The sequence below is a fragment of the Pristis pectinata genome, chromosome 11 (genome assembly GCF_009764475.1).
Source record: "Pristis pectinata isolate sPriPec2 chromosome 11, sPriPec2.1.pri, whole genome shotgun sequence".
Lineage (NCBI taxonomy): Eukaryota > Metazoa > Chordata > Chondrichthyes > Rhinopristiformes > Pristidae > Pristis > Pristis pectinata.
In genome coordinates, this window is record NC_067415.1 from 24,368,135 (window position 1) to 24,395,868 (window position 27,734).

The 27,734-nt window shown below is 40.1% G+C and overlaps 1 protein-coding gene across 9 annotated transcripts in view; it reads left to right on the forward strand.

Moving 5' to 3' along the window:
- Positions 1-27,734, forward strand: part of LOC127575827 (stAR-related lipid transfer protein 13-like) — a 425,779-nt gene that overhangs the window by 344,054 nt on the left and 53,991 nt on the right. For 7 of the 9 annotated variants that reach the window (XM_052025973.1, XM_052025972.1, XM_052025971.1 and 4 more), the window contains one exon: positions 21,981-22,052. In XM_052025973.1, coding sequence (XP_051881933.1) covers positions 21,981-22,052 — 72 coding nt within the window. Of the gene's footprint in view, positions 1-8,154; positions 8,242-8,284; positions 8,543-21,980; positions 22,053-27,734 lie in introns of those variants that run through there. The other 2 variants (XM_052025978.1, XM_052025977.1) reach the window with 2 other exon arrangements.

Here is a 27,734-nt window from a genome sequence, read left to right on the forward strand (position 1 = left end):
ATTTCTCATTTAAATTTATGCACAAGATTTATTAGTGGCAAGAGACAATGCCATTGTTTCCTGTTTATTGTTCAGTTATTCATGTGATTCAGCTACAGGAAGTAGCCAAGGAAACTATCGAACTAAAACCATAATACTTTGTAAAAGGCGGGGCTTTCTTGGAATTCCTTCACATTGGAGGGACTGTTTTCCTACACCTTAGCTCTCTGAGCCACAATTTCCCCGAGGTTAAATTTTCTGCGATAGTGATAGATTGTTGTAATCAGTCCCAAATTCTATCTCCTCAGCATGGCTGTTGTTCCGTCAAACTTAGATGCTGGTATTTTATTTAACAAGAAGGATGTGATTTGAAAATGAAATCAGAAGATTAAACTAAAATTAATATTTTTGGACTTTAATAATGGTCCAGCCTTTGGAACAGATGACGGAAATTGAATTGAAGTGAATTAAATTCTTGTCCTTTAAGGATTATTCCATTATTTCTGAGTATTTGAGTGCGTGAGTTACACAAGACTGAAATGAAAATACAGAAACCTTAACTTATTCTTTACTTCAAATTACTATTGCAAAATTTATATTTTAGAAACAGAGGAAGAACTAAATTTAAAATTAAAATGACCTTGTTGTAACTGTGCTCATTTTTACAGGTCCAGCAAAACCAAGTCTGATGCCACCTGGGCCAATCAAAGTTTTTGTATGTGCACCTCTCTAGGGTGACTGGTGGCAATGAAAAGCTGAAACTTTTGTATATCCATTAACTGTTGAGGAAAATACCACATTAAGGTTAGGGGTTAAGAAACTAAGTGATGTGCCTGTCTATTGTAATATCGTTGCACTCTGCTTACAGCCTCAGTTCAGATTTGACTGCCAGAGAAAAGGAGTTGTGTTTATTTGCCGCTCATTGTCTAAGTGAGTAAATGAATGAAGGTGATCCTCGGCTCTAGACTAGTTCAGAAGAACCCACGATACACTGCATTAGTGACAAGGCAGCGGTCCTAAATGAAGAAAGTAAGACTTGATGAGTTTTCAAATTTGCAGAATTGTAGTGATAAAGAAGGCGTTCCATGAAACCTAAATAAGACGATGATAAGCATAAAGGGAACACAAGATGGCACAAATGGAGTAAATAGAAAGCTCTGGAATACCATGAAACACAGAAGGCACTTAGTATTTACTTGGAATATTTGGATACATTCTGCAAGGATGATGCCTGCATCATCTAGAATGCCGAAGAACAAATTGCGGTGATCTGTGAGTTAAAAAGGCAAATCTCATTAGTAGTGGTGGGATCCAACACTTACATAGCATTCTAGGCCTATTGGCATCATGAAGAACAACCAACATCTCATGATGGAACTCTTATGATGTTAAAAGCATGCTTCCACCTAGCACCATCCACAATGTGCAAACGATGCTGAGTGGCAAAGGGAGATTATGTTGTCAACTGGGTGAGCCATGTGATTTTGGAATGTTTCTGGACACTATGATGGACCGGTTAGTAAGGGGTGAGGGGAGGTTAAGTGATGAACATGTACAAGCTAAATTGTGTCGTACTCAAACCTTACTTTTGAGAAGGCATGAGACCTGGGGTTTTGATGAAAATGCTGCTGGAAAATATGAATGTTCCCATTCCATTGTTGAGACATCTAATAGGTCACCACTGACCATCAAATACCCAGTTACTCTGATCCTATTTTATTCTTCTCACATTCCCATTCTTTGGGATGAAGGAGGAAACCAGAGCATCCAGGGGAAACTTGCACAGGCACAGAGAGAACGCCACACAGATAGCACTGGAGATCGCAATTGAACCCAGGTCACTGGAACTGTGAAACAGCAACTTTACTAGTGCACAATTGTGCTGCTTGGACAATTATCAGAATTAAACATTATTTTTGAATTATTTTCCTATTCCACAAGTTTAGTTAATGTTGTCCAGTAATTTCTTGCGGTTCTGCTTAGAATTGAACATTCCACCCCCCCCCCCCCAATGCTATCTACCGTTCCTCAATTTGGTATTGTTTGTTAATTTAGAAATTGTCTTCTTAATTCCAAATATAAATCATTAATGTAAATTGTGAAGAGAAGTGATGCCAGCACTGATCTTTCAGGAACACCATTGCAGAGCATTTACAGTATCATTGAATGCTAGATTTGACCATTGCAGGTTAGCTTTATTCAAATCTGACATTCACTCAAATAAATGCTGTCACATAATCACAGCAAGAGATACAATTTGCAGTTGATTTCAGTGAAATAGTTCTAGTGTTGCTTTAGTGACTCATTGGATGTAATGAGGGATTACCGCATGAGTTGATGTCATTGTTCTGTAAGCATAGAAGAGTTACGGTTAATTCAGGAGGAAAATTACGACTTGTTTAAAATTATCCTGTCATTTCAATGAATGCCTGAAACAGATACATTTTCTTGCCAAAATAAATAAGATAACAGAAGTACAGTTTGGTTTGGTATAGTTCTTTGTATTGCTTGGCAGCCAATTGAAGTTTGTTTCAGATTTTCCACCTGTAAAGATTGTAAACATATCAAGTTCTTTCACTTTCTGGTGATCATTAGGATATCGTAGATGGAAATCTTTTAGCCTTGACTTTTTTCTTTGCCTATCACATCATGATTATTAATTATGCTTAACTGTTGTAAACAAACTATGAGGAAAGAGGCAATGGTTGAGGTGTTCCTTTCAGTGCTAAGTCCAAGATATAGATGTAACTAATTCTGCAAGGATATATACCAGAAATATAAACATGGACTAGAACCAAGATAAGAAGCAGTACAATTAAACTGAGATCTATTATCCCTCCTTTATTTGCACTGATTTATATTGATTCATCTTCTGTCAGTAATTGATTTGACATCAGTGTAAAAACTCAAACTTATTGCTTCAATGAAATTCCAGGCCTGGTTCTGCCATAGGCACCTTTTAAATAATTGCTGAAGCTTTAATCTTCAGTTGAAGCCCCTATTTGGAAGTCCCCTGATGTAGCCATAGTGCTTGTTTGGTTCTTCATCTTTTGTTATACAGAATTAATGTACTTGGGAAGACAGAAAATTCACAGACAAGAGCAACCATATTGGTTGCCTCTCTCTGGAGCTGCTTATTTCTGGTGTACTCTACATGTCACTGGAATGGTGGGTAATTGGAGTTTAATGCCACTGAATGTATCTCTACACTGAAGTGCCTTTCATCAAAAAAGTTTAATCAATGGATCGATCAATCATAATTCAACACATCCAGAAAGACAGAGCTGCCATTACATTTTTGGCAAAAGAACTTCAACATAGATAGGGTATCATTAATTTTGATAAAACAAAGGAAAGAAACTGAAAAACAAAGAAGTTGTATTTAGAGCTGACTGGAATCTTGGTTAACCTCCTTGGAGTACTGTGAACTGTTTGGGTCTCCAGCTTATAAGAGGAATATTGTGATGCTCAAAGCTTTTATTAGAATGATACTTGAACTGAGTCTTTACATCCATTTGGCAAAGTTAATCAGGCGAACACTCATTCTGAAGAAAAGAGAAGAGTGACTGGATGAACGACTTAAGATTGCACTGCCAGAGAAAGTGGTGGAAGCAGTCTCTAGACAAGCACTTGAATTGCCTAGGCATAGAAGGCTATGGGCCAAGTGCTGGAAGATAGGATTACTATTGATGGGTGTCTATTATTCGGCATTGACAAAGGTGGGCTGAGTGACTTGTTTCCATTCTGTATGAATCTAAGAAAGGGTTTAATGAAGTAGATGCAGTTTCTGCTTCTAGCACTGGGGAACTTGAGATACTTCTTTGAATAGAGAGCATTCAGAATGTGGAATTTACTACCATATGCAATAGTTAAGATGCATTCAAAGGATAGTGGAATAAGCATGGAGGGGGAAAGAAGGAGAAGTATAAATTGATGGAGCCATTTGGAGAAGGGTAGAAGGAAATCCATTTTGATAGTGAACTCTTGCATGGTTTATTGGCCAGAATGGACTCTTTGTGCTATAAGTACTTAATATTGTTGTTAGCCTTTACAACCTTGTTATGTCTATGAGAAACCTCTCAAAGCACTTACAAGAAAATACTTTTGTAGTACAGTCAGTGTTGTTATTATGGCTGCCAATGGCAGCAAATTTGCGCACAAGAGCAACAGCATTGGTTGCATCTTTCACCAGCTTGCGTTCCTTTGAGCTGAGATTCTCTGCAGAGAATGCAGATGTGCCGAATTTAAATCACTGAGTTGATATTAGCAGTGTGCTGAAGTTGACTAGGAGTTTGAGACATGCCTGATTCAGTTCAGTGAACTACAAATGACCTTTCAAGTGTATGTTCTTCATTTTTAGAAATCAACATGTTCATTTTTAACATTTCTGCAGGGATGAATAGAAATGCAAACTTTTTTAAATTTTGGTGCGACCTGAGTTTCTTCCGTGCAGTCTTTGCCAATGGAAGATTTAACAATTAGGGCCCATCTGCATAATTATTTTGTTTATATTAACAGCTACTTGATCAGCCAAGCACTAGTCCAGGATATCAAATTAACTTTTAAGAGTCAACTGATCAGGCTGCATAATGATTTTAAAAGTCTAGTTTATAAATCCATGTGGTTTAAAAGCAAAGCTTTCAGTTATCAATCTCAGCACATGAAAATCAAAAACCAAAAAAAGCTGCCAGTAAGTTTGAGCCCTCCTGTGATACTTTGCGCTTGTGAAGATACATTTAACTACCCAATTTGTAATATAAAACCATTGAATTGTTACAGCACAAAAGGAGATGAAACAGCCCATCACATCTGTGCCGGCATTTTGCAGGAAGAAACCTAGTTATTTCCATTAACCATTTTTTTCCCCCACAGCCATGAAATTTCATTTACCGATATACATCACTTGTTTTTGAAAGCTTCCAGCCTGTTTGCAGCACCCTTTCAAGTGGTAAATTGCAGATTATTACTACTTGCTGCAAGAGATTTTCCTTGTATCTACTTTGGTTCTTTTACAACTCACCTTAAATCAGTACCTTTTGATTGTCAACTCTTTTACCAATGGGAACAGTTCCTCTTTATTTACTTCGTCATGATCCACATGATCTCAAACACTTCTATCAAATTGCCTCTCAACTTTCTTTAATGTCATGGAGAGTAACCCTAGTTTTTCTAGTCTAGGTATGTAACTTAAGCCCGTCATCACTGACACATCAAGCAATTTTTGCTATGGATGTTCATAAGGTTTTCACATCTCCATAAAGTAAATCGTGACAAGACTCTAGTTGTAGCCAATTCATTGCTTCATAGAGTTATAGTGTCTTTGTTTTTGTACTTTGTCTCTGTTGATAATTCTCAGGTTCCCTTAAACATTTTTTATCTGCTTTTTCAATGTGCCCAGCCACTTTTAAAGATTTCTGAACATGCATCCTCTGCTCTCTGTTGCTGCAGTCTCATTAGAATTATACCGTTTTTTTGATATTGCCTCTTCTTGTTCATCCTACCAAAAATGTATCATTTTACACTTCCATGCATTACATGTGTTTATGTTACTTATCAACAGGCTTTGAAACCTGCTTGGTGGGAGGTCAGGTAATGCTGCTGTTTCAAAAATAACCTGTCCAAGTACCTTTTTAAATGCTGTTAATGTACCTGCCTCAACCACTTCCTCTGGCATCTCGTTCCATATACAGACCACCATCTGGGTGAAAAAGTTGCCCCTCAGGTTCCTGATAAATCTCTCCCCTCTCACCTGAAACCTTTGCCCTCCAGTTCTTGATTCCCCAACGCTGGGAAACAGACTGTGCACTATGCCCCTCATAATTTTATATACCTCTGTAAGATCACCCCTCATTCCCCTATGCTCCAATGAAAAATGTTCCAACCTGCTCAACCTCTCTCCATAACTCATAGTTCAGAGACAATTGGAGATGGACAATTAATTCTGGTCTTGCATGTGATGTAAACCAGTAACAACTTTCAAACAGTTAAAACTGCATCAAAATTTGCATTAACATACATTTGCATTAACATACATGAATTGCCAAGTTGATCTCCTATTTATTACACAAAATATTCCACCAATATTTTGATATATAAGTACCAAGTCTCATTAAAAATATAAAAACTTAATGGTGTAATACAATACTTTGCCCAAAGACCATACTATTTCATTCTTAAATAAAAACTGATTGTTGTCTGTTCACTGACAGACCAAGTGTGCTGATTGTTACCTGGTCACTGGCTGACTGTGAGAGCCCATTGTTACCCGGTTACTGGCTGACTGTGTGAGCCCATTGGTACCTGGTGACCAGCGGAGTGTGTGAGCCCATTTGTACCTGGTCACTGGCTGAGTGTGTGAGCCCCTTGTTACCTGGTGACCGGCAGAGTGTGTGAGCCCATTGGTACCTGGTCACTGGCTGACTGCGTGAGCCCATTGATACCTGGTCACTGGCGGAGTGTGTGAGCCCATTGGTACCTGGTCACTGGCGGAGTGTGTGAGCCCATTGTTACCTGGTGACCGGCGGAGTGTGTGAGCCCATTGGTACCTCGTCACTGGCTGAGTGTGTGAGCCCATTGTTATCTGGCTATTCTGGTTTCCTTTACTGAAAATGTACCTGTACCCCTCAAAAAGCTAAATTAAAGGTAGAAAATAAGAAGAAATACTACATTGCAAAAGCAGCCTGGTACATGTGGTTATCTCCCAATAGTCCACTTTCTCTGCCAATCTGCTTAAGTAGCCCTCTCTCACCCTAACCCACCGGAAAATCCTCATCACAACACCTGTCAGCCTAACAGAAATGGATGTTCACTTTGTAGATTGGGGTCTAACCTTCCCTTAGGCAACATCATAGCCACTTCATCCTTTGATGCTCTTAATTTTTCTTCTGACACCAAGTGAAATAACAACTAATCAGACACTCCTTTAGAATTGTTTTGTCATATTTCAATCAACTTCAAGTCTGTCCTAGGTGAACAATTACATTTTTAAAGCTGTTAAACCTTTAAATACAATTTGCTGTGAAAGTTCTACATGTTTCTGTTGGTCAGGGTGAATTGGAGGAACAGCTGCTCAATGATCAGGGCAAGAGGCTGGATTGGAAAGTCACCTGATTGTCCACAGCCCCTTAATTAGTCAGCAGCTGCTCTTTCTTTCTTTGCTAGTTTGAACACTACAGCTTCCCTCTGAAGTTGTCTTGGGTCAGAAGTTAAGAATGAGTCAGCAGCTGTAAATAGTGTCCGTTTGTAGTGGAAATGAGATGGAATCTGTTCTCCAGATAGACTTATGTTTTGCCCAAATAACTAACATGCAGTTTCCATTTCAATGAACCCCATTATCATTACTGAATCATAAACAAGTATAGCATCAAAGGAGATCCTTTGGCGCATTGGAGTATTGAATAAAGGATTTTTTAAAAATCTACTTTTACAATGAATCTGCAACTGAGAATAGACACTTTTTGAATGACATGTATTTGTCTTAGAGTGTGGTGTTGTTGCTGAAGTTACACTGGCATCTTTGACAAATTGTTTCAGGTGTCTGGCAATACAACTGGATAGATGTAACTAGGGTGCCAGGTCAGTGGTCTGATACTGCCCCATTTTATAGTATTTGCACAGACTGCAATATGCCAGTATCTGTTGGGACACTTTAATGCTACAGTATTATCAAATTTTATTAGAATTCCCTTTTGTTTGTTATCTGGAACTACTTGCTTACAAGTCAGTATTTTGAGTTTTATGAATGGCACCTGAGTTAAGACCAGGTCTTTTTTTCCCCCCAACTAAAAATAGTTTCTACTATATTGCTTGATATCATCAGGGAAATAAAGATTCAGAGGGGTGAGAAACATATAAGCTTGTTTATAGCTTTTATTGTGGTCATTTATATTATGGGTCATATTTGTGAAGCGTTTTAATGGTTTGCAAACCTGTTTCTCATTCAATAATTAATATAAAATGCAGAAAGAAGCAGTACAAGGACTAGCCAGAAAGCCTGATATGAATGTTGACAATCCTGTAGCAATCTGTTTATTATATGATTGACCAACTTGCCTTACATAAACACTATGACAGGAATAGCCAGTATATGCAAAGCCAACTGGTTGTGACAGCATGAAGTTAATAAGAACTAGATAAAGCTCTACCCTGCCTTCAGCATTTTTCATTCTGTGCTGACATGTAGGAGTAATGTCTCTGAAGCCCCACCCCATTCAAACTGATTCCAAGGATTAGCCCAGTTTAACTGAGTGGTTGGATTTCTTGGTATGTAAGTGCTTCGTCTGCTTGGATAAGGATGTAATGAAAAGCTGTGTTTTCCTGCTTTTTAGAGAAACTTGCTGTTCAGTGGATTGTGAGGTTTCATTTCATAAAGGAGAACCTTCATCTAAATTATTTGTAACTGACTAAATTTCAGAAAGCACTGACAGATGACTAGATCGGACCAATGCTGTCATTTAATGATTTTTAAATTAGATAAACACTGGAATTTGTAGCCAAATTATAAAGCTTATCCGATAAATCAGTTGAATGCCAAAGGAACCCAGCTCCATAATGATTCTACCAAGTAAGTAATTTTACTTTTCTAATTTTTGCAACAAACTTTTTATTGTTTTATCAAGAGTTGTGTTTGAAGAGAAACATGTTAAATGCCTAAGATGGTAAATTCTCCTGACAAGTCTGTAATTTTTACGGTTACAGTAGTTGCAGCTTTTTTAGTTAGCCCTGCAAATGTGGCACTCAAAAACTTCTGTAGCAGTCTGCTTAATAGATGACCGACCAACCTGAACTGTGACGCACATGTTCTACATATGAATAACTGGGGGAGGGAAGGGATGGGAAGATAGATAACATTACAAATTATATTATTCTCAGAAAATAGAAATTTGATTTTTCGATGATTCTTAACTCTGTGCATTTGTGAGTAAGCAAAATGTGACACTTTTTATTCATGGAGCTTTTCAGTTTTTGTCATCTTTTAAATTTTATTTGGCACTCTTCCTACTGGCTCTTAGCAGCCATTCAGTGTTTTAAAAAAAATATGAAAGTGTAAATCCAGGAATGCCAAAGTATAAAAACAGATGTCTGTCCCTTTCTGTACTTTTTTCATTCTCTGTGAACCACATGCCAGATGCTACAATTTTACTCTTGCAGGAAGGTGAGATGTTATCTGGCATACCTCCCGCTCTTTAACATCCTAAAAGGTAAAGAATCAAGAAGATTAAAAGCTTCTTGCAGCCAGTATTTGCATTCACTGCACATTGAGAGAGAACACTAATGCTCTATATTTGATCAGCCATGACAATTGTTTCTTTTAGACCACCTTGCCAGACTCTGACTTCTGCAAACCCATGGAGTTACAGAGCACTGACAACTAGCACGTCTCTCTCTTTCTCTCCCTCTCTCTATAACGTGCATATATCCACAACTGACTAGTTAGTGACCCTTTCCACTCCAAATAAGAGCCTGAAGGGATGTTCAATGTGAGCTAATTACCACATCTATCCAAATTAATTCTTATTTATTGCAAAAAATTGCTTATTTTTCAGAAGGGAATAAATCTGAACTTAATTGAAATGCCACTGTCAGGGCTACTGAGCTGAGCAATTCGAACTGTACAAGTTTAAGTATTCATATTTTGTGGCTTTTGACAGTTCATGAAATCCCTCAAAATGTCTGTGCAGAGGTTAGCTTCTACTGGGAATCATGATTAATGGACTTCAGGAGCTGTTTAAATACCAGACGGATGGTGCACTGCATTAATCATCACTTCAAGGAGACTATCCATCATTGGAGTTTTATAAAGTAATGTCTGAAATCCAGAAATATTTTGCTACTTCCTCTTAAAATTGAGACCACAGTAAAGGGGATCAGACTCCAGATGGCATAGACAACATCTGAAGTTATGGTTCAATTGCATAGCACATTTTCCAAATGACTGTAGTTGTGAATTAAGGAAGCGCTGGGCTGACTTTGTGCAAGTGTTCATGAAGTACTCCGGCACTGAGTGCAAAATGCCATTTTAGAATAGTGAGACTGGATATCAGGAAAGATTGTGCTGTTAATAAATATCATATATAATAGCTCTATTTTGTCAGTTGCCTGTATTCCCTATTCACTCCTGTACCAACACCACACCATGTACCTGCCTCTCCTTGGGGCAATGCTAGTTTCTTCAGGCACTGCTGTGTAAAGGCAGGCCAGCAGACACACGTTGAGGACAACAAGGTGGGAGGCCTGGGACACACCTTCATACCATCATAAAGTATTACTGCAGAAGTGCTGACATATTGAAGGGAAAATACAGAGTAGTCAGGGCAGCAACCTACTGCCAAAATACAGTACCTGGTGCATTCTTAATTCACAAAATTGAATCCAATATTCATATATACAGTGGGCAGGTTTTGGAACAGAACCAGCTTATTCAAAGTAGATTCATTCTGTCTTTCAGTTATTTCTGTTTCCTCATTATTAACACAAATAGCAACAACCTTATCTCTGTAAGGTTCTCTTTGAATAGTTGTATGATTATGTGGGGCCCTACCTGTATATTTAACCCAGAGGTTGTGTCTGTCTCCTCAAGCAACTGTCGTACTATGTGGCAAGTTCCTCCATGAGTGTGAGTGCATATCTATCGGTTTGAAACTTTAGATGATTTTGAGAACAACTCACTTATTTAGCAAGCATGCTAAAATCATTTGTGTTTTAGTCTTGTGAATTTGCTCATTGTGATTTATTTTAACTCTTTGTAAATTCAAAATCTATCCTATTTATCCTTAGCATAATTTAATGATTTATTGTTTGCAGTATTGTTGTCTTCCTGACTTAGATTGCCTTATTGACTTGCTTTCAATCTAATACATTGTGTAACAATTATTTGGCTTTGGTGAGATTATCAAATAGCTCTGACTTGGATCACAAATTACGAGCAAAAGACCAAAATTAAAGTATACTCCTTGCATCTTTCTGAATCAAATTCCTTCTGTCGGGCCCTATTCTTTGAAAACTGGAAGTTGCATGTAGTTGCAGCCTCTCTTATCCCTGTCAGACCTCCCAGGTGTGCACTGAGGAAAGATGGTACGCTTGGTTGAGATTGTTGTTGTGGAGCAATATGGTTTCATGACAACACCATCTTCCAACATCTGCTCCCACTCAAAATATTGGTTATTCTCTTCATATTTCAAAGTAATTGATTCTAGTTTTGATAATTTTCCACCAGGTAAAATGCGAGTAAAAATCTCTCTGTTAGTATGGTGGTGAGATTTTGAATGGGCTCCTTCTAGAAGTTGCAACATCTCCAGTGCTGTGTGTGGTTATGCCTGAGATTACATTGATTGTATTCTAGTGCCCAGAAAACGGATTTTCCCCAATTTTGATTGGTTTGACAAATATGAAGTCCCCAAAATTCAACTTGCTAAAATGAACCTACAGGGTTCCTGACAGGACCTCAACCAAGCTGGAGTTGTTTCATCCTTTAGCAATCATAGAAGGCATGACCCCTTTTGGGCACATTCCCCATGGCAGCTAGCTAGTATCAACATTTATGGCTGCCATGAAGGAGAAATGCTGCTGGGGAGTAGGGAGAGAGATCACTCAGAGAGGCTCCTGCTAACCAAGATGGAGCCCATGAGGGGGCTCCTTTATGTCAGGGAGACAGGAGACCCAACAAATCTACCATTCAGAAAGTGTGGTAGGACGTGGTAATCTCCTCTTGGAGGGAGAATTCCTACCCATGGAGCAGTGCTTGAAGAACTTCATAATATCACATGATATGTCAAGGTGAGCTCTAGACGAGTAGAAATACCTTTGCCTCCACAGATGCTGCTTGACCCACTGAGTTCATTCAGCAGCTTGTTTTTTGCCCTAGATTCCAACATCTGCAGTCTCTTGTGTCTCCAATAGAAATATATATATGCACACACTCAGAGTCGCCCTCACCCACACACCTTTCATTGAAGTTATATTAACTCCTTCCTCCTCTACCCTATCTCTATAAAAAGTGGTCAAGCCTTTTAAGTGTCAGTAATGAAGAAGTTTCTCATTGTTCTTTACCTCTACCAATTAAGTGAAGACTACAAGGAATGAGAGGGATGCCCTATTGCACGAGGGTGTATTGTAAAGAGGCAGTTGAATTGCCATAGAAACATGCAAAACTTAAGCAGCCAGCTGTGCTCACTAACAGCATTTCATTGCAATCACTAAAGTCCTTTTATTGAATCACCAGTAGACACTATCGCTACCATCGGTGCTGCTGCACACAATGAGGATGTTTTATACCGCAACACAATTATTATTTTCTGTTCTCTGTTCTGGGAGAGGCCAAATGCTTAGTAGAGTATGAGATGGAGCAGGAGGGGACATTGGCAGAAGTGGAGAAGGAGGGAGATGACAATGAAGACCACAGCGCTTCATTGCACTTGACAGCCCATTATGAGGAGTGAACAGGTTAAGTTAGAGGGTCAAGTGTCATGGGGGGTACATCAGGTGCTAGGAAGCTGCCTCGTTAAATGCAAGAAATATGGAAAATGCATCTCTAAGCTCTGGCAGGAGGTTGTGGAGAGCTAGAAGAACATGACCTTCACTCTACGGCCTGTCCACACTTCCTTGCTGGGGTTCAAAAAGAGTCCCATCGAACAGTGCCTACTCATGCAGGTGACAGCAACTGTGGATGTTACATAATAACTTGCTGGTTGTAACAGTTTCGATCCGATCCTGCTAAGAGTCTGGTCACTGCCACACGGGAGCAGCTTGGAACTCTGAATGAATAGTGACCTGTCTGTCATAAGGGGGCAGCTTGATGTCCTCATGGAGCAGAGAGGTGCCACTCATGGGCAGGTTACTCCTCCATGCAGTGATATGTGTGGGAACTGCTGGAGCAGTGATGTGGCCTCCCATCCTCACACCCCTCTGCCTCATGAGCAAGGAGCTGGCTCCAGGAAGAAGAGCACAGATAACATGGCCCAGATACCTGTGGTCTGGAGTTTGTCAGGCTTAGAAACTAATACAGTGGTAGATTGGTCTAAATGCCACCATGATCTACCCAGCTTCCTGAGTGGTTGCGCAGATTTACAGCACCATTCCCTCACAAGACACCATCAGCTACCACCACAGTCTCTCAGGCAGTAGGCTCACTATTGCCCCATAGATGACCATACCAGACTGCCTCTTCAATTGATGCAGGGCAGCAATTTGAAGGCACCACAATCGGGTAAAGAGCTTCTTGTGGCTCAAGGGCAACTGTGTGGATGAAAAAAGAAATGGAAAGGTAGCAGCCAGAGTGCAGCCACAGGGGACACTGCAACACGGCCAGAATTTCCAAACCCACACGAGGTAGTGAAATGGGAAAGGGTGTGTAATTTTACAAGTTTTGATTATTGTATTATTCATTTTTTATTCTTCTGTGTTTGCAAACTTGCATTGTAAAAATGCAGAGTCACTTAGGGAAAGTAACATCCTTTACTGTGTAGAGAAATTGACACTGGTGTGGCAACTGCTGGAATTGCCGCAGATCTTGCCACCTCAGCTAGAAAGTTGCCTCCAATAGCGCTAATGCTGAAGCACCTATTGAATGAGTATTTTAAGACCATAAGACAGAGGAGCAGAATTAGGCCATTCAGCCCATCGAGTCTTCTTCACCATTTGATCATGGCTGATATATTTTTCCCTCTGAACCCCATTCTCCTGCCCTCTCCCCATAACTTGTGATGCCCTTATTAATCAAGAACTTATCAACCTCTGCTTTAAATATACCCAATGACTTGGCCTCCACAGCCATCTGTGGCAATGAATTCCACAGATTCACCACCCTCCTCAACTCTGTTCTAAAGGAACGTCCTTCTATTTCTGAGGCTGTGCCCTCTGGTCCTAGATCCTCCCACTGTTAGAAACGTCCTCTCTGCATCCACTCCATCCAGCCTTTCAATATTCTGTGGGTTTCACTGAGATCCCCCCTCATCCTTCTAACCTCCAGCAAACACAGGCCCAGAGCCATCAAATGCTCCTCTTGCATTAACCCTTTCACACCCAGGATCAGTCTCGTAAACCTCCTCTGGACCCTCTCCAATAGTACATCCTTCCTTAGATATGGGGCCAAAAACTGCTCACAATACTCCAAATGTGGTCTGACCAATCCTTATAAAGCCTCAGCATCACATTCTTGATTTTATAGTCTAGTCCTCTCAAAATGAATGCTAACATTGCATTTTGATAGCTAAGTACTGCAACAAGCACTAATCATTAGTATAAGCACACTGTGTGAACTTTGGATGGGTTTTGAGCAGCTTGCAAAAAGTCCTGAAGCTACCTGGTCAGTGTCCCTTTTAGTGAAGAAATGCACAGAGTAATATGATGTACTCCAGGGAAAAAATAGTGAGTGATCAATAAGGTTATATATTGCATGCAAAAGCTCCAATTACTATCAGAAAAGCAGGAAATTAGTATTCCTCATGTCACTTTTTTATTATTTTTTATGAAACTACCAGCCCAGTTCTATTGAATAAAATCATTATCTTTATTGCTCACTGGTAGATATGGTTGACCATCTAAAAATCCACATTCCATCCTCAAGCAGCAGAAAAGTTTCCCTCACCAATTCGGAAACAGCTGTAGCATTCTCTTGATGTGTACTTGGTATGCTTCAGTTAATATATTCTAGGTACTGACTTTTGAAATATTTTGTACAAAAATAGCAAGTGCAAAGTTTGCCTTCGAGTTAACTTTGTTTTTGAAATCCTCTTCATAAAATGGTGAGGTATTTGCTGAAAAAGATAATGAAAGTTGTGTTGAGATGTGCTTCAGGTTAAAGAATGCTGTGCAGATTTGCTTACTGAACAATTCCTGTCAAATAGCTTTGAGACAGGTATTGTTAAAGGTCCTTGTTGATCTAATTAATATTTTTCAGACCAATTAAGATCTAGAAATAGCTTTGTCTCAGTGTCTGCCATGTTACCAGCTACTGGAACTCTTTCAACAAGGTGGTACTTGATGTGTTTTCCCCCCTTAGGATATAAATAAGATTAATTAAAATGTGCGAAGATAGACAATGATCTCATCAATGATGTCTAAGTCGTTGTGTGCACCTGGTGCTTTAGAAGGCAGGCTTTTATAAGAAAAATCAGCTCAGATGGGAGAGGTCACGCAACCCATCAAATTTAGAAGAGTAACGGATCATTGTGTCTAACTCCAGCTCAACTGCTGGAACTGTGGTCTCCATTACTCTACCACTGACCAAAAATGGGAATGTTTTTTTTATTTTAGTGAGCTAACACATTGTTGCATTTAGCACCAATGCCAAATGGGCTCTCCTACAAAACAGAATTGTGAAATCAGTCAAAATCTAGTGTGAACCAGAATTAGGGTAGTTTGCACCCAGGAACAAAACGAGACCTATGCAATTTCCATGAGAACTTGGGAAACCTCAAGACACTTTGCTACATGGTAATTAGAGAAACATGTCAGACTTTTAAAGACACAGGAGGGTCACAGACCTCAAACATTGACTCTTTTTGCTTTCCACAGATGCTATCTGACCTGCTGATTTTTTCCCCCAGTATTTTGTGTTTCAGATTTCCAGCATCTGCAGTTTTTTTATATTGACTTGACAGCTAGACAGAAACAACACACACACTATGGCTGCAGGGGAGAGGGACAACTAGATACACTCATTGGGGATACGCCAGGACAAAGGACGTGTACACCGATAACAGCCAGGAACCTTGCCGTAAGAAACCTAGCAGGGAGTGGCTATGTGGTCTCTCCCAGGAGTGGGAATTTCCACACAATAGAGCAGTGTGGAAAGAAATGTCATATCCTCAGTGTGTCAGGGTGATCTACACACCATATTTGCACATGCACATTATGGGTCCTCACAGGAAAGCTGTCTTTTATGTGACGGTCTGAGTTCTTTAAGCAAGGATACTACTCGTCAGGAAATACAGCAATGTTGTAATAGGCCAAGTTAAGTATTTGGAACAGGGATTAATTCAATCATCTGCTATAATCAGTGAAGTTCTGTCTGAAAAAAACAGATGTCAAGGATTATTATGCAACATCCAGGGTCTCCTGCCTGCCTATTGGTGTACAGTGATGGTGGCAACTGAAGTGTGGAGCACACCACTTGATTTACATGAGAGATGGCTACAACACATATACAGACAAAGAAGTTTGTGCTGGTAACTGCTCCCAATAACCCATTTGGACTTGCCCTATCAGACATATTCCTTTTGTTCTAACCTCATTTACTCCCTCAATCTTCTCTCCTCCTGAAAACTAAGTTGTGTTTTTCTCTTTCCTAGTTCTGACGAAGAGTCTTGGACCTGAAACGTTAACTATTTTTCTTTCCATAGATGCTGCCTGTCCTGCTGAGCTTTTCCAGCATTTTCTGTTTTTTATTTCAGATTTTAATCATCTGTGGGTTTTTTTGTACTTTCTTTCACATGCTAACGAGAGTGTCTATTGGTGATTCAATAAAGAGATTGTAGTGATTGAAATGAATTATTGTTGTGAGCCCAGTGGACAGATTGTGTAATGCACATGTTGGGTAATAGATCACAGCCCACCATGCCTGCACCAACAATGATGCATTCTGACTAATCCCACCTGCCTGCACGTAGTCTGTATCCCTCTTTTCCCTGCCTGTTCATGTGTCTCTCTAAATGCTTCTTAAACATTGCTATCTACTTCTACCACCTCCCCTGAAGTGCGTTCCAGGCATCTACCTCTCTGCTTCCTGACATATTAGAGGCTCAGTGGCCCCTCTATCCATGAGTGCAAGATAGTCTTCATAATATGGGTAGGTTCTACGCCCTCCTGAAATGGTGGCCTCTTCATATTCCTTGTGGAGGAGGTGAAGGACATTGAATAATGTCTTCATTTCTGACCCTTAAAGGGCTTTACCTCTGCGTGGGGGGCAGGCAAGGGGAAATAGATGAGATGGTGTACAATATCAATTGTACAATGCATAAGGGTGCACGGATGAGGATCCATGGATGTGGCTGTGAGAATGAGCATGTCATCGTGTGTGCATTTAGTAAAGCAGTGTTTCTGTTGATCTAGAACTTACCTTGTCCTAAAATTAATTAAAAATTCTTCTTGCATTGCTCCATGGGCAGGAATTCTTCATCCAGGAGGGGACTACTCTAGCCACCTACTACCATGAGAGAGAATGAAAGAGCGGTATCTCTGTTGGTCCGCAGCTCACCTTGACATATTGTGTGAGGTCAGCCACCTCCTGCCATATTTTTCCATTGGTGGATCTGCCAAGTTCCTGGCACATGGGATGTCCCTCCTTGACATGTATCTCGTACGCTAGGTCTTCAGTGTCAATCTTAGTAAATCTTAGAGCTCTCTTCCTCTCCCCTGCAGTCCCTTCCTGGCAGCCAAAATGCATATCCCTGCTGTCTGGCTGCTGTTGAGAGTGTGCCTTTAAGGGCTGATGCCTTTCTCCAGTTGCTGAGGAGCAAAGTGTTTCCAGCTGCATTAGGTTGGATGTGGTCCTGTCAGGAGCTGCGCAGGACTTATTGTAGCTCATAACTCTGGGAGTAAATCACCATAACACTGTTCCTAACATATTTTTGGCCAATTTCAAGATTTTTTTTTACATGTGATCAGATTGGCCATCAGCACAATCCACAGCCCACGTTCAGTGCACCAAAAAGGGGCAAGATCCAATCTCTTGGCATTTGTATGGAAAAACTGTTTGCTTTTCACCAGTTTATGTCTATCTTACCTTCTGAAAGCATAATCAGGAAAATGGCAGCCACAGCATCACAGCTTTGCCTCTGTCATAGATATTTAGAGCAGATATTTGCCAACTTTTGATTTAGCAGAACTGATTAGCTACAATTGTGTATCTGCCTTGTGCATTGCATCTATTAACTGTGACAGATCCAATGATCATTTGCTGTCTGCAGTGAAGCCTACTGTCGCAGGTGTCAAGATAGAATAGTAGCGTGAGTATGTTTAAGACAGGCCACTGTATCATAATTACTCAAGTGGGCTGCTGGGAATAAGCATGACGGAGCACCTCTCAGCCAGGATGACTGGAGGTCAGGTAATTGTGGAGACTCTAGTGACTCTCAGGCAATGTCCAGTAAACAGAATCAAAGAATGTAGTAGTGTGGGTTGGGGAGGAGATTTGAAGGTCAGGACTGGCTTGGTGATGAGGGGAGTTGCAAAAAAAATGAGTAGAAATTCATTCACATGTAAAGAAATAGCGCTGTGCTTGTACAAGTAGCTTAAACTGGAATAGAGCAGTTTTGCACCCATTTTCTGGGTGTCTGTCAAGAAATTTGCCTCTTTATCTTTCAGAGGGATTTTCAATCTCCCAGCATCTTTCCAGCATAAAACTTCCCCAAAACTTGTATCAACAGTGGTATAGCATTATGTTTGTCATCAGTGAGGTTTTTGATCATGCTGACAAGACAAACAACATATTGTGTTTATTCACGGAACAGCCAGGTTTTACTGACTCTGAACCCAGGCTATTAGAAGGGCCAGCACTCAATCTGATGCTACTGAATGAATGCTGCAATGATGGGAGGGATCTAGGGAGTGCTCCCAAAGGGTTAGAGGAATTAGGACAAGCTGCTAAAGAGAAGTACTCAAAGGGAGCATGTACCTTGTATAAAGAGGATAATGTGAACCTTCCATGGTGACAATGTCAGTTTCAGCATTATGTTAACCTGAAAAAAAACTTTGACCCTTGCAAGATCTTTGCTCTTCATGCAAGTTTCACAAACAGCACTAGGATGAACCAGAATACTGCTTTAACGCCAATATTTAACATGGTTCAATATTGGGGCCCAGGTCTTTCCAAAATCCAAGAAATGCATCATAAAGCTGAGATGGCAATAACTTAACTTTAAAGTGCAATGATTTCAGTGCATTTATAACCAGCAGATGGTAAGACATTAGACAAATTGTCAATATTTCCCTCAGGAAAAATTAATCAACAGTTGAAACCATGCTCATTGCATTAGCTGTGATTGATCTTTATGGTGCAGTCTTAGTTATGAGCAGTACAGCCACTGAAAGTGAGTTCAATTTTGCCTACTGTCTATAATGCAGTGCACTACTTGGAAATACTTTGAGCCTTATTCTATAAAACAGTGCTATAAACCAGTAGTTTTCAAACTTTTTCATGCTGCGGCCACCCCCCCCCCCCCCCGAACATGTCCTTGTTAGATGGCGGACCCCCAAAGCCCACAAAATCAAACAATCGATAATTCATGCATACAACACTTAAATTACTGCACATAGGCCCTATTGAAATAGTGACTATTTCAATCACCGATAATTACCAGCGGTGTCTTTCAGTGTTCAGTTCAATTTGAAGGTTGTGACTGTTTTGCACTGCAGAGTTTGTCCAAATGTGGTGGTATTTGTGACAAACATATGCATATGTCATCCTCAATATTCAGTCTTGATCTGTATTTAGTTTTCACGGCAGTGACTGCAGAAAATGCTATTTTGCACAAGTAAGTGGTTGCAAATGGTAACAGAACATTGACGGCTTTGCCAGACAGCAGTGGATACTCCTAGGAACATGCTATCCAGAACGACAACAGTGACATTCGGTTGAACTGCAAGCGCAAAGTCCTGTCAGATGACAGTTCAGCCAATTCTTCTTGTTCACGTCCAGTTAAATCAGTAAGCATGCATTCAAACGGATTTCAAATCCAATCAAACATGCTCCTGTCATCGTCGCCAAAATACTCATGGAAATAATGTGACAGCTGTTGAATATGGTTCAAAACAGTGCTTGCAATGTCCTCTGTCTTAGTCTCGTTCACAGTCAGAAAGTCAGCCAGCAACGGAAGCATATCATATACACCTTGCTTGCATCTTCCCTTCCAGATACGGAGTTTTTTCTGAAAGGCATTGATTTTGTCATGCGTTTTCAGAACATTTGAGCCAGGTCCTTGCAATGATAGATTTAAGCTGTTCAAAATGTTGAAAATATCTGCAAGGTAAGCTAATCTGGCAACCCACATCTCATCAGTCAAGAACTGTGCCAATGATCCATTATCCATTAGAAAAATGAGCAGTTCATCTTGCAATTCATATACATGCTGCACAACGTGGCCTCGTGACAGCCATCTGACTTCTGTATGTAGCAACAAATGCTTATGCTCGGCTTCCATTTCACGGCATATGTTTTCAAACAAATGATGATTGAGCGCCTTGGCTTTGATAAAGTTAACGATTTTAATGCACGTGCAAAACACATCCACAAGATTTTCATCCATATCCTTTGCAGCCAAAGCCTCACGGTGAATCATGCAGTGGGTTGCAGCTACGTGTGGAGCTACTTCTTTCACTCGTGCGACTAGACCTGACTCCCGTCCCATCATTGCGGCAGCACCATCCATGCATACTCTGCACTGTGTCCACGCCAATGCCGATTGTACAAAAAAAGTGTCAAGCACACGGAAAAGTTCTTCACCGGTTGTACGCCCTGGGAGCGCCTTGCAAAACAAAAAGTCTTCCAAAGCCTCTCCTTATGTTCCCAGCAATATCGAACATAAACCAACAACTGCGCAGCACAGGCAACATCAGTACTTTCATCAAGCTGAATCGCAAATCTGACTTGCTGAAGACGTGTTATCAGCTGGTTCTGTATATCTTCCGCCATATCACCAATTCTTCTGCTTACTGTGTTATCAGACAGTGGAATGGCTTTCAGTTTTTGACTGGATTCTTTTCCCAGTACAACTTCGCGCTTATCTACTGCTGCAGGCAGTATAAGCTCTTCTCCAATTGTGTGAAGCTTTCTGGAACATGCTATTCGTAATGCTACCAAATATGACGCGTGAAGAGCCTTCTCATTTACAGTGGCGCAGGCTGTCATTTTGCCTTTCTGCTTGAGGTACAGCTCCTTTCGCCGCTCAAAATATTCCTTCGGCTTACTGGCAATATCTGGATGCACTGTTGTTAAATGGCGCTTCAATTTAGCTGGTTTCATTGCATCGTTGGACAGTGTTTGCAAACACACAACACAGAGAGGTTGGTCCACATTTGTCCGCACTGCAGTGAAGCCATATGAAATGTATTCTGGATCGTACTTGCGTCATTTTCTCTTTCAGTCACCCTTATCCCCTTCATTATCAGAATCTTCTGGTTTCTGGTCAGCTTTTCTCTTCATACTCAGCAATACACGCTGGACAGTTTAATTACTATTACTGATAAACAAAATTATCAAAACTAATCTAAAATTTACACGCTTGCACACTTTTCGTTTAACAGTGACGTCACTGTGGCGTAAATGCACGGTAAGTAAGCAATATTATTAAGGCACACCAACAACATCACTCAGTCTCGCTAACACCACAGTGCACAACAGAGTAGTAGTGAGTACTGAACACTACTGACTACTCTGACTTCACAAATCGAATATTAAGCGGCAGCTTACCAGAAGGGAACACCGTCTAAGTCTCTAAGATTGTCTCCTATAACAGATAGAATAGATATGGCCGATTTTCTGAATAGTGGAAAACTGGAGCAGGCAAGTAAGCTACGTCTTTGTAACAGGTCACTTTTCCATTTTTTTCTTGGCTTGCTTGTGGACCCCCTCGCAACCTGCTGCGGACCCCCAGGGGTCCGTGGACCACAGGTTGAAAACCTCTGCTATAAACCATCTGTTTCCTTTCCACGGTGATGCACTACACTATAGAGTTCATCTGAGTTCACAAAATGCCTGGGAAGTTAAAACCAAAAAAGGGGAAATTGATGAAGAAAGTATGCTTCTATCCATCATCTCCTGTTCATCTTTTCATAAATTTATCTGTATACTTTGTGCCAGTGTTGTTCTCAGCCAAACCATTGAAGAGTTCTTGTCACTGTATTTCATTCATGTTGTGCAGCTAACCCACTAAAGGAGCTTTATTCATTGAGAGCTGCCCTTGTTCAGCTGCCAATGGAGTCCAATGAGGGAAGGTACAATTGAGCGAAGTGCTTGTGGCTGAATGTTGAATACTTTTTAATGTGCCTTTCTCTTCTCCCTTCAGAGATTGAAGCCAAGGAAGCATGTGACTGGTTGCGAGCTGCTGGATTCCCTCAGTATGCACAATTATATGAAGGTATGTTTGGATTTTGTCATCTTGAACAAATGTTTCCCCCACATGCAATGTATTTGAAATTGGATAAACAAATACTAGCAAGAAGAAGACACCTCAATCCATGCAACAAACCCACGTAAATTCATGACTTTCTCAACCGATGAATTTGAGATTTTTTTTTTGCCAAAAGGTTTTCCAATGTATTTACATATCCAGTCATTCCAGCAGAAAAATATATATGAAAAAGGTCAAAGGAATTTTTACAAATAGATTATTGGCTCCCCAGTCGTACAAGAAAGAAATAACCTGTGTGATATGTAATGGAGCAACAAGGGCAAAGGAGGTCCAGGTCAGATCGTTAATCTCAGTGTCCACATGGCAGGCCACAATGTTTAGCCATTGGGTCCTGCTCCTGATCATTCCAGTAACAGATGCCAGAGAGTACAAATCTCAAAAGAGAATCATCAGCCATCATTCATGCTTGAATTGTGGAAATGCTTTGAGTACCTGAAATTCGCACAAGAAATTTGCTTGATGCAACTTTTGACATGTTTGCTTTTCTTTTACATTGTGGACTTTGAAAGAATTGTCTAAGATCTGCCAGTGCTGAATCACTATTGGCTTAGTTTGATATTCCCCTTTATTTTTGCACTTTAAAGCCAGTTCACATCCAATATCTAAGTACACACATGAAAAATGGGGCTGCAAGTATAGACTATTCATGACAGTGGACCATTAAGATCCTGAATAAATTTACTCCCTTCAACGGAGGAGGGGGGGGGGGGTGGTTGGAGGTAAGGAAAGGGACAAAGTTTAGTTGGGATTTGATGATGAATTGCACTGGTTACCAGCACAAGATTTAACAATGGCTTACTGTTGAGCAACTTGCTTCCTTCCCTACAATGGAGTGACAGGAAAGTTGTCACTCTGAACATAGAACACAGAACAGTACAGCTCAGGAACGAGCTGTCTGTGCCAACCATGATGGCAATTTAACCTGCATATCTGCCAAAGCTGCAAAATCACTTATGAAAATTTAACGATGGAAATCTTTTCTTAAGTCTAGCACTATCTCACCGCATATGGTTCTGGCAAGAAATTATATTAAATTACAAATACCATGACAGCATAGATTTAATGGAAATCCCAGTGTATTCTGTGGAAACTGGTGGGGAATGAGGAGGTAAGACTCCTCAAGTTACTTACATGTCCTAAGGCCATAGAATTTTGCTGTCTATGGTTTTATTCTGTGGACTGGTGCAGCCAGGGAAGGCCCCTCCCACAGCAACCAGAATCCTTCTTTGCATTTGCATGACTAGTTTAATGATATCATAAGAACTTGACTGCAATTTTAAGTTGGGGCAGAGTTGAGAAGCTACTATGACCTTCCCCCCCTAAAATGCAAGAGGAAAGAGGGGATCAAACCAGAAGATGTTTTGTTTTGAAAAGTAAATATATTCACTTCAGCCTGTTGAACAGCATTGATTTCCAGAGTTGCCAACAGATGTTCAAAAGCAAAGGACTCCAGTTGCTTTAAATATGAAATAGAAAATGCTGGAAGTACTCAGCAGATCAGGCGACATCTGTGGAGGGAGAAGCAGATTTAATAGTTCAGGTCAATAGAAGAATGTAGCTTTCCTATAGCTTTCAGCACAAGTCCAAGGACTCACTAATTTTTCAAAGGCAGGCAGTCACTTACCTTCTCTGCAGGACACAGACAAGTGTTACATTAACCAGATCTGATTTCCACATCACTGTGATACTTAAAACTCACCCAGAGGCAATCATCAGGCCCAGGGATTCAGGGAACAAAATTGTCATTGAGAGATACAGCACGGGGAAGCAGGCCTTTTGGTCCACTGAGTCTGCACCAAACACACCAGCTGTTAAGCAACCATTATGCTAATCTGACACAAATTCAATTTTATTCTCATCATGTTCCCATCAACTCCCTCCAGATTTTATCACTCACCTACACTACAGGTCACTTACAGTGGTCAGGTAACCTACCAACCCACACATCTTTGGGATTTGGGAGGAAAAAGGAGCATCCAGGGGAAATCCAAGTGGTCACAGAGAGAATGTGCAAACTCCACCAAAGGTCGGGATTGAGCCCAGGTTGTTGGAATTATGGCACAACAGTTCTATTAGCTTGCACCACTTTTGTATATTTATGTATGTTATTTGGTAAACTAAGAGCTCTTTAAAATAAGAAAATATATCAGTCAAACCAAAGAAACTGTTATTTAATGACTCTCTTGACTAATGTTCATACTGTGATACAAAGACTGTAAAAAGCCACATTCTGTAAGAAGTTCATACCATTGATCTGTAACCTATAATTTGAGTTAACATTCTTAATATTTTGCTTAAATATGGCAATTATGGTTATTTTGCAATGCTTTTAATATAGAGTTCTTTCATTTTAGTTAATTGAAAGTATTATTACTGTCAGTCATTTATGTTGAATATTAGTAGTGAAATGAAAGCAGAAAATACTGGAAATTCTTCTGTGAAATTACCATCACAGTTAGTATTGGATCAGTCTTCTTGCATCTACTTGAACTATTGAGACACTATTGACTCAAATGTTAATTCAGTTTTGTCTCTCATCAGCTGTTGTCTGATCTTATGAATATTTTTAGTGCTTACCATTTTTGTTTCATCATCTTTTTTAACTGGAAAATTTTTCCCATGCTAATTCTTTTCATTGTTTTTGTCTTCCCCAGTTGAGAAATAGGTTTAGTATTAAACTGCACCTGTTTTTGTTCTAGTAGCCTCTATTTATCAGATGAATGCCAAACCTAAATTGCCATATCACCTCGATGTCAGGTTAATAGTAAAAGTCTACAGAAGACTGCTTAATAATGCTGTGGAGTTCCTTTAAAACGCCTGTTATATTTTCCCTAAACTCAGTACATCATGTAAATATATAGTTCTACAATCAATCTAGTATTCTGGATTGTAGGAAAAAACAAAGTATTTTATCATGGAACAATTCAAGATTCTTTTGAATCATGTCTGGTACGGCTACTTCCCAAACATGGTGCACCATGGCTCAGTGAAGGATTACAATAAAAACTGAAAATGTTGGAGTACGTGGCAGGTCAGGTAACATCTATGATTCCTCCTCTAAAGGAAGTTTTCACAGTACAGCTTTTTTGTCATAATTACTGAGACTAGACTAGCTGTGCTTTTATCAGTTCCAGAAACTATTGGCGAGAAATTCAGTCACATAGTTCTAAAATGCACAATGCTTTACGGTTGATAATTGGCTTAAACCGGAGTAGAGAAATTTTCCACCCATTTCTGGGTACCTTAGCACCCATTGGGAAATTCATCTCATTTTTTTTAGAGGGATATTCATTCCTCTAACAGTTATCTACCAGTGAAAATGTTTCCCAAATGACATTACCAGAACTGCAATATTTGACTTCCATGAGATTTTCAATTTTGCTGGTTTGAAAAAGAAAAGATCTTCTCTACTTTCATAATAACCCAATTTTGCTAACTGTTTACACGAAAACCATGCTATATAAAGGACAATCACTGAAACTACGTTCTTTGTCTCCGCTGAGAAATGGGACATCTTCCATCCTCAAATGTGAGAGGTTGTATGCATCTTGACCGTGTTTCTCTTGGAAGTCAGGATCATGGTAACTCTTAGGTTCCCACACTTGGGATCATTCCAGACTGCTGCTGATGATCCCTACCACATCTCTCAGGAGGGGAGAGCAGATCCACCAGGAAATGGGTCAAAGTAAGGAGAGAAAAGAAAAAGGGGGTGGGGTAGAAAAAAGAGAGAGGCTAGGAAAGAGATGCCTACCTCTCTCTTTTCTACCCCCCACTTTATTTCTCTTCTGACCTTTGACCCATCCCCAGGTGGATCTGCTCTCCCCTCCTCCCCCACACCTGCCTATCACTATCTCTTGCCTGCATCTACCATTCACCTCCTTGTGCCCACCCCACCTCCCCTCTTTTGTCCACCTATCACTGCTCTGCTTTTCCCTCCTATATATTGGACTTTGCCTTTTCCTATCTTCAGTCCTGAAGAAGGGTCCTGAACCGAAACGTTGACCGTCTGCTTTTCTCCACGGATGCTGCCTGGCCTGCTGAGTTACTCCAGCATCATTGTGTTTTTCATCTAGATTCTAGCACCTGCATTCCTTTGGTTCTCTTCTTTTCCATGGTTACTTTTTGTCTTGAACTCTGAAATGTATTTTAATTGCTGCTCCTCAGTATATCAGATGGTAGAGTTTTTGCCACACCAATCTGTAATCAGCAGAGATTGGGTCTGGTTCCCCCCCCCCATCTGCAAAATGTTTCCAGCAAATTATCAGAACAGTCTTTGCTTTCCTTCTTGCTCTTTACTGTCTAACCACTGTTGCTGACATTTCAGATGCGCAAACACAGTAGTCCACCTGTACTTTATCCAAGAGACCTTTCAAGGGCATAAGTTGCAAACTTCTATTTGATGGAGACATTCTAAAGGATCCTGTTCCTGTCCTTGTCCAACATCGACATTGATGAACTTTCAGGCCTGGGTCAAATGGACAGTGATCTATGAGAGGTCACGGGTAGGCTCTGGGCCATGGAAGCTTCTGTCGGTGTTGAATGGGTGAGGGAGGCAAACTTTATCAGCCACATCCTATTCTAGTTTCAAATAATTGTTGTAAGAAAAGTTACCACTAAATAAGTATCTTTTCTGTGCAAACATCATTTCAGAAATAAGGCTGGCACAGTGGTGCAGCTAATATAGAAGCGCTGCCTCACAGTGCCAGAGAACAGATTCAGTCCTGACCTCCAGTGCTGTCTGTGGAGTTTGTACACTCTCCCTGTGACTTTGTGGGTTTCCACCTATTTATGGCAATGTGGAGAGAATTTTTTTTAAAAAAGTGGGATTAATGTAGGATTAGCATAAATGATTGGTTGATGGTCAGTGCACATTCAGTAGACCAATGGGTCTGTTTCTGTACTGTATCCCTCTATGACTCTAAGTAATCCATTTTGATTGCACGACTGGAGTGCACTACATTGAATTTCCCTCTGAATTATTTTGAAGATATCAAAATTTCAGAATGAGTAGGGGGCTTCAAGAAGACTTTTTTGCTGGATACTGTAGCCCATTAAATATACAAGTGGTACATGCATTTACCCTTTGATACCTAAGATGCAATACTTATGCATTTTCATTGTATAATACAGTGCAACCAATTGGTAAATATTTCTTGTTTTAGATCCTGTTCTTTGCATATCTTGGGCAAGATGAACAATTTAAAGATGTGAGGTTTTGCATTTGTGTGGTAATGATTTGGTTTTCGCCCACATCCATGCATTCTTCGATATTAGACTTGGATTCACCTACTCTTCTACAGTTTATCATCATAACACATATCTGACCAGAATAACAAAACAAATGTTGTCAGCAGAGCATCTTACAAGCAAACTTGGAAATTGTACTGAATAAGTCTCATCTGGATCTTGGCTTAAAATTAATTCAATACAAATAATGGGACACCACCTGGATGATGGCTTTGGATATTTTAGCTTGTTATTGGCTGCTATTTAACAGTAATTGGTGCAATATCAACTTAAAATTTAAAAGTTTCAGGCAATCTTTTGGGAGCCAATTAAACTATATTTTTAAACTTGTAATTTTAATATTGATTCACACGGGTAAAGCTTCTCTTTACCCTGTGAGAA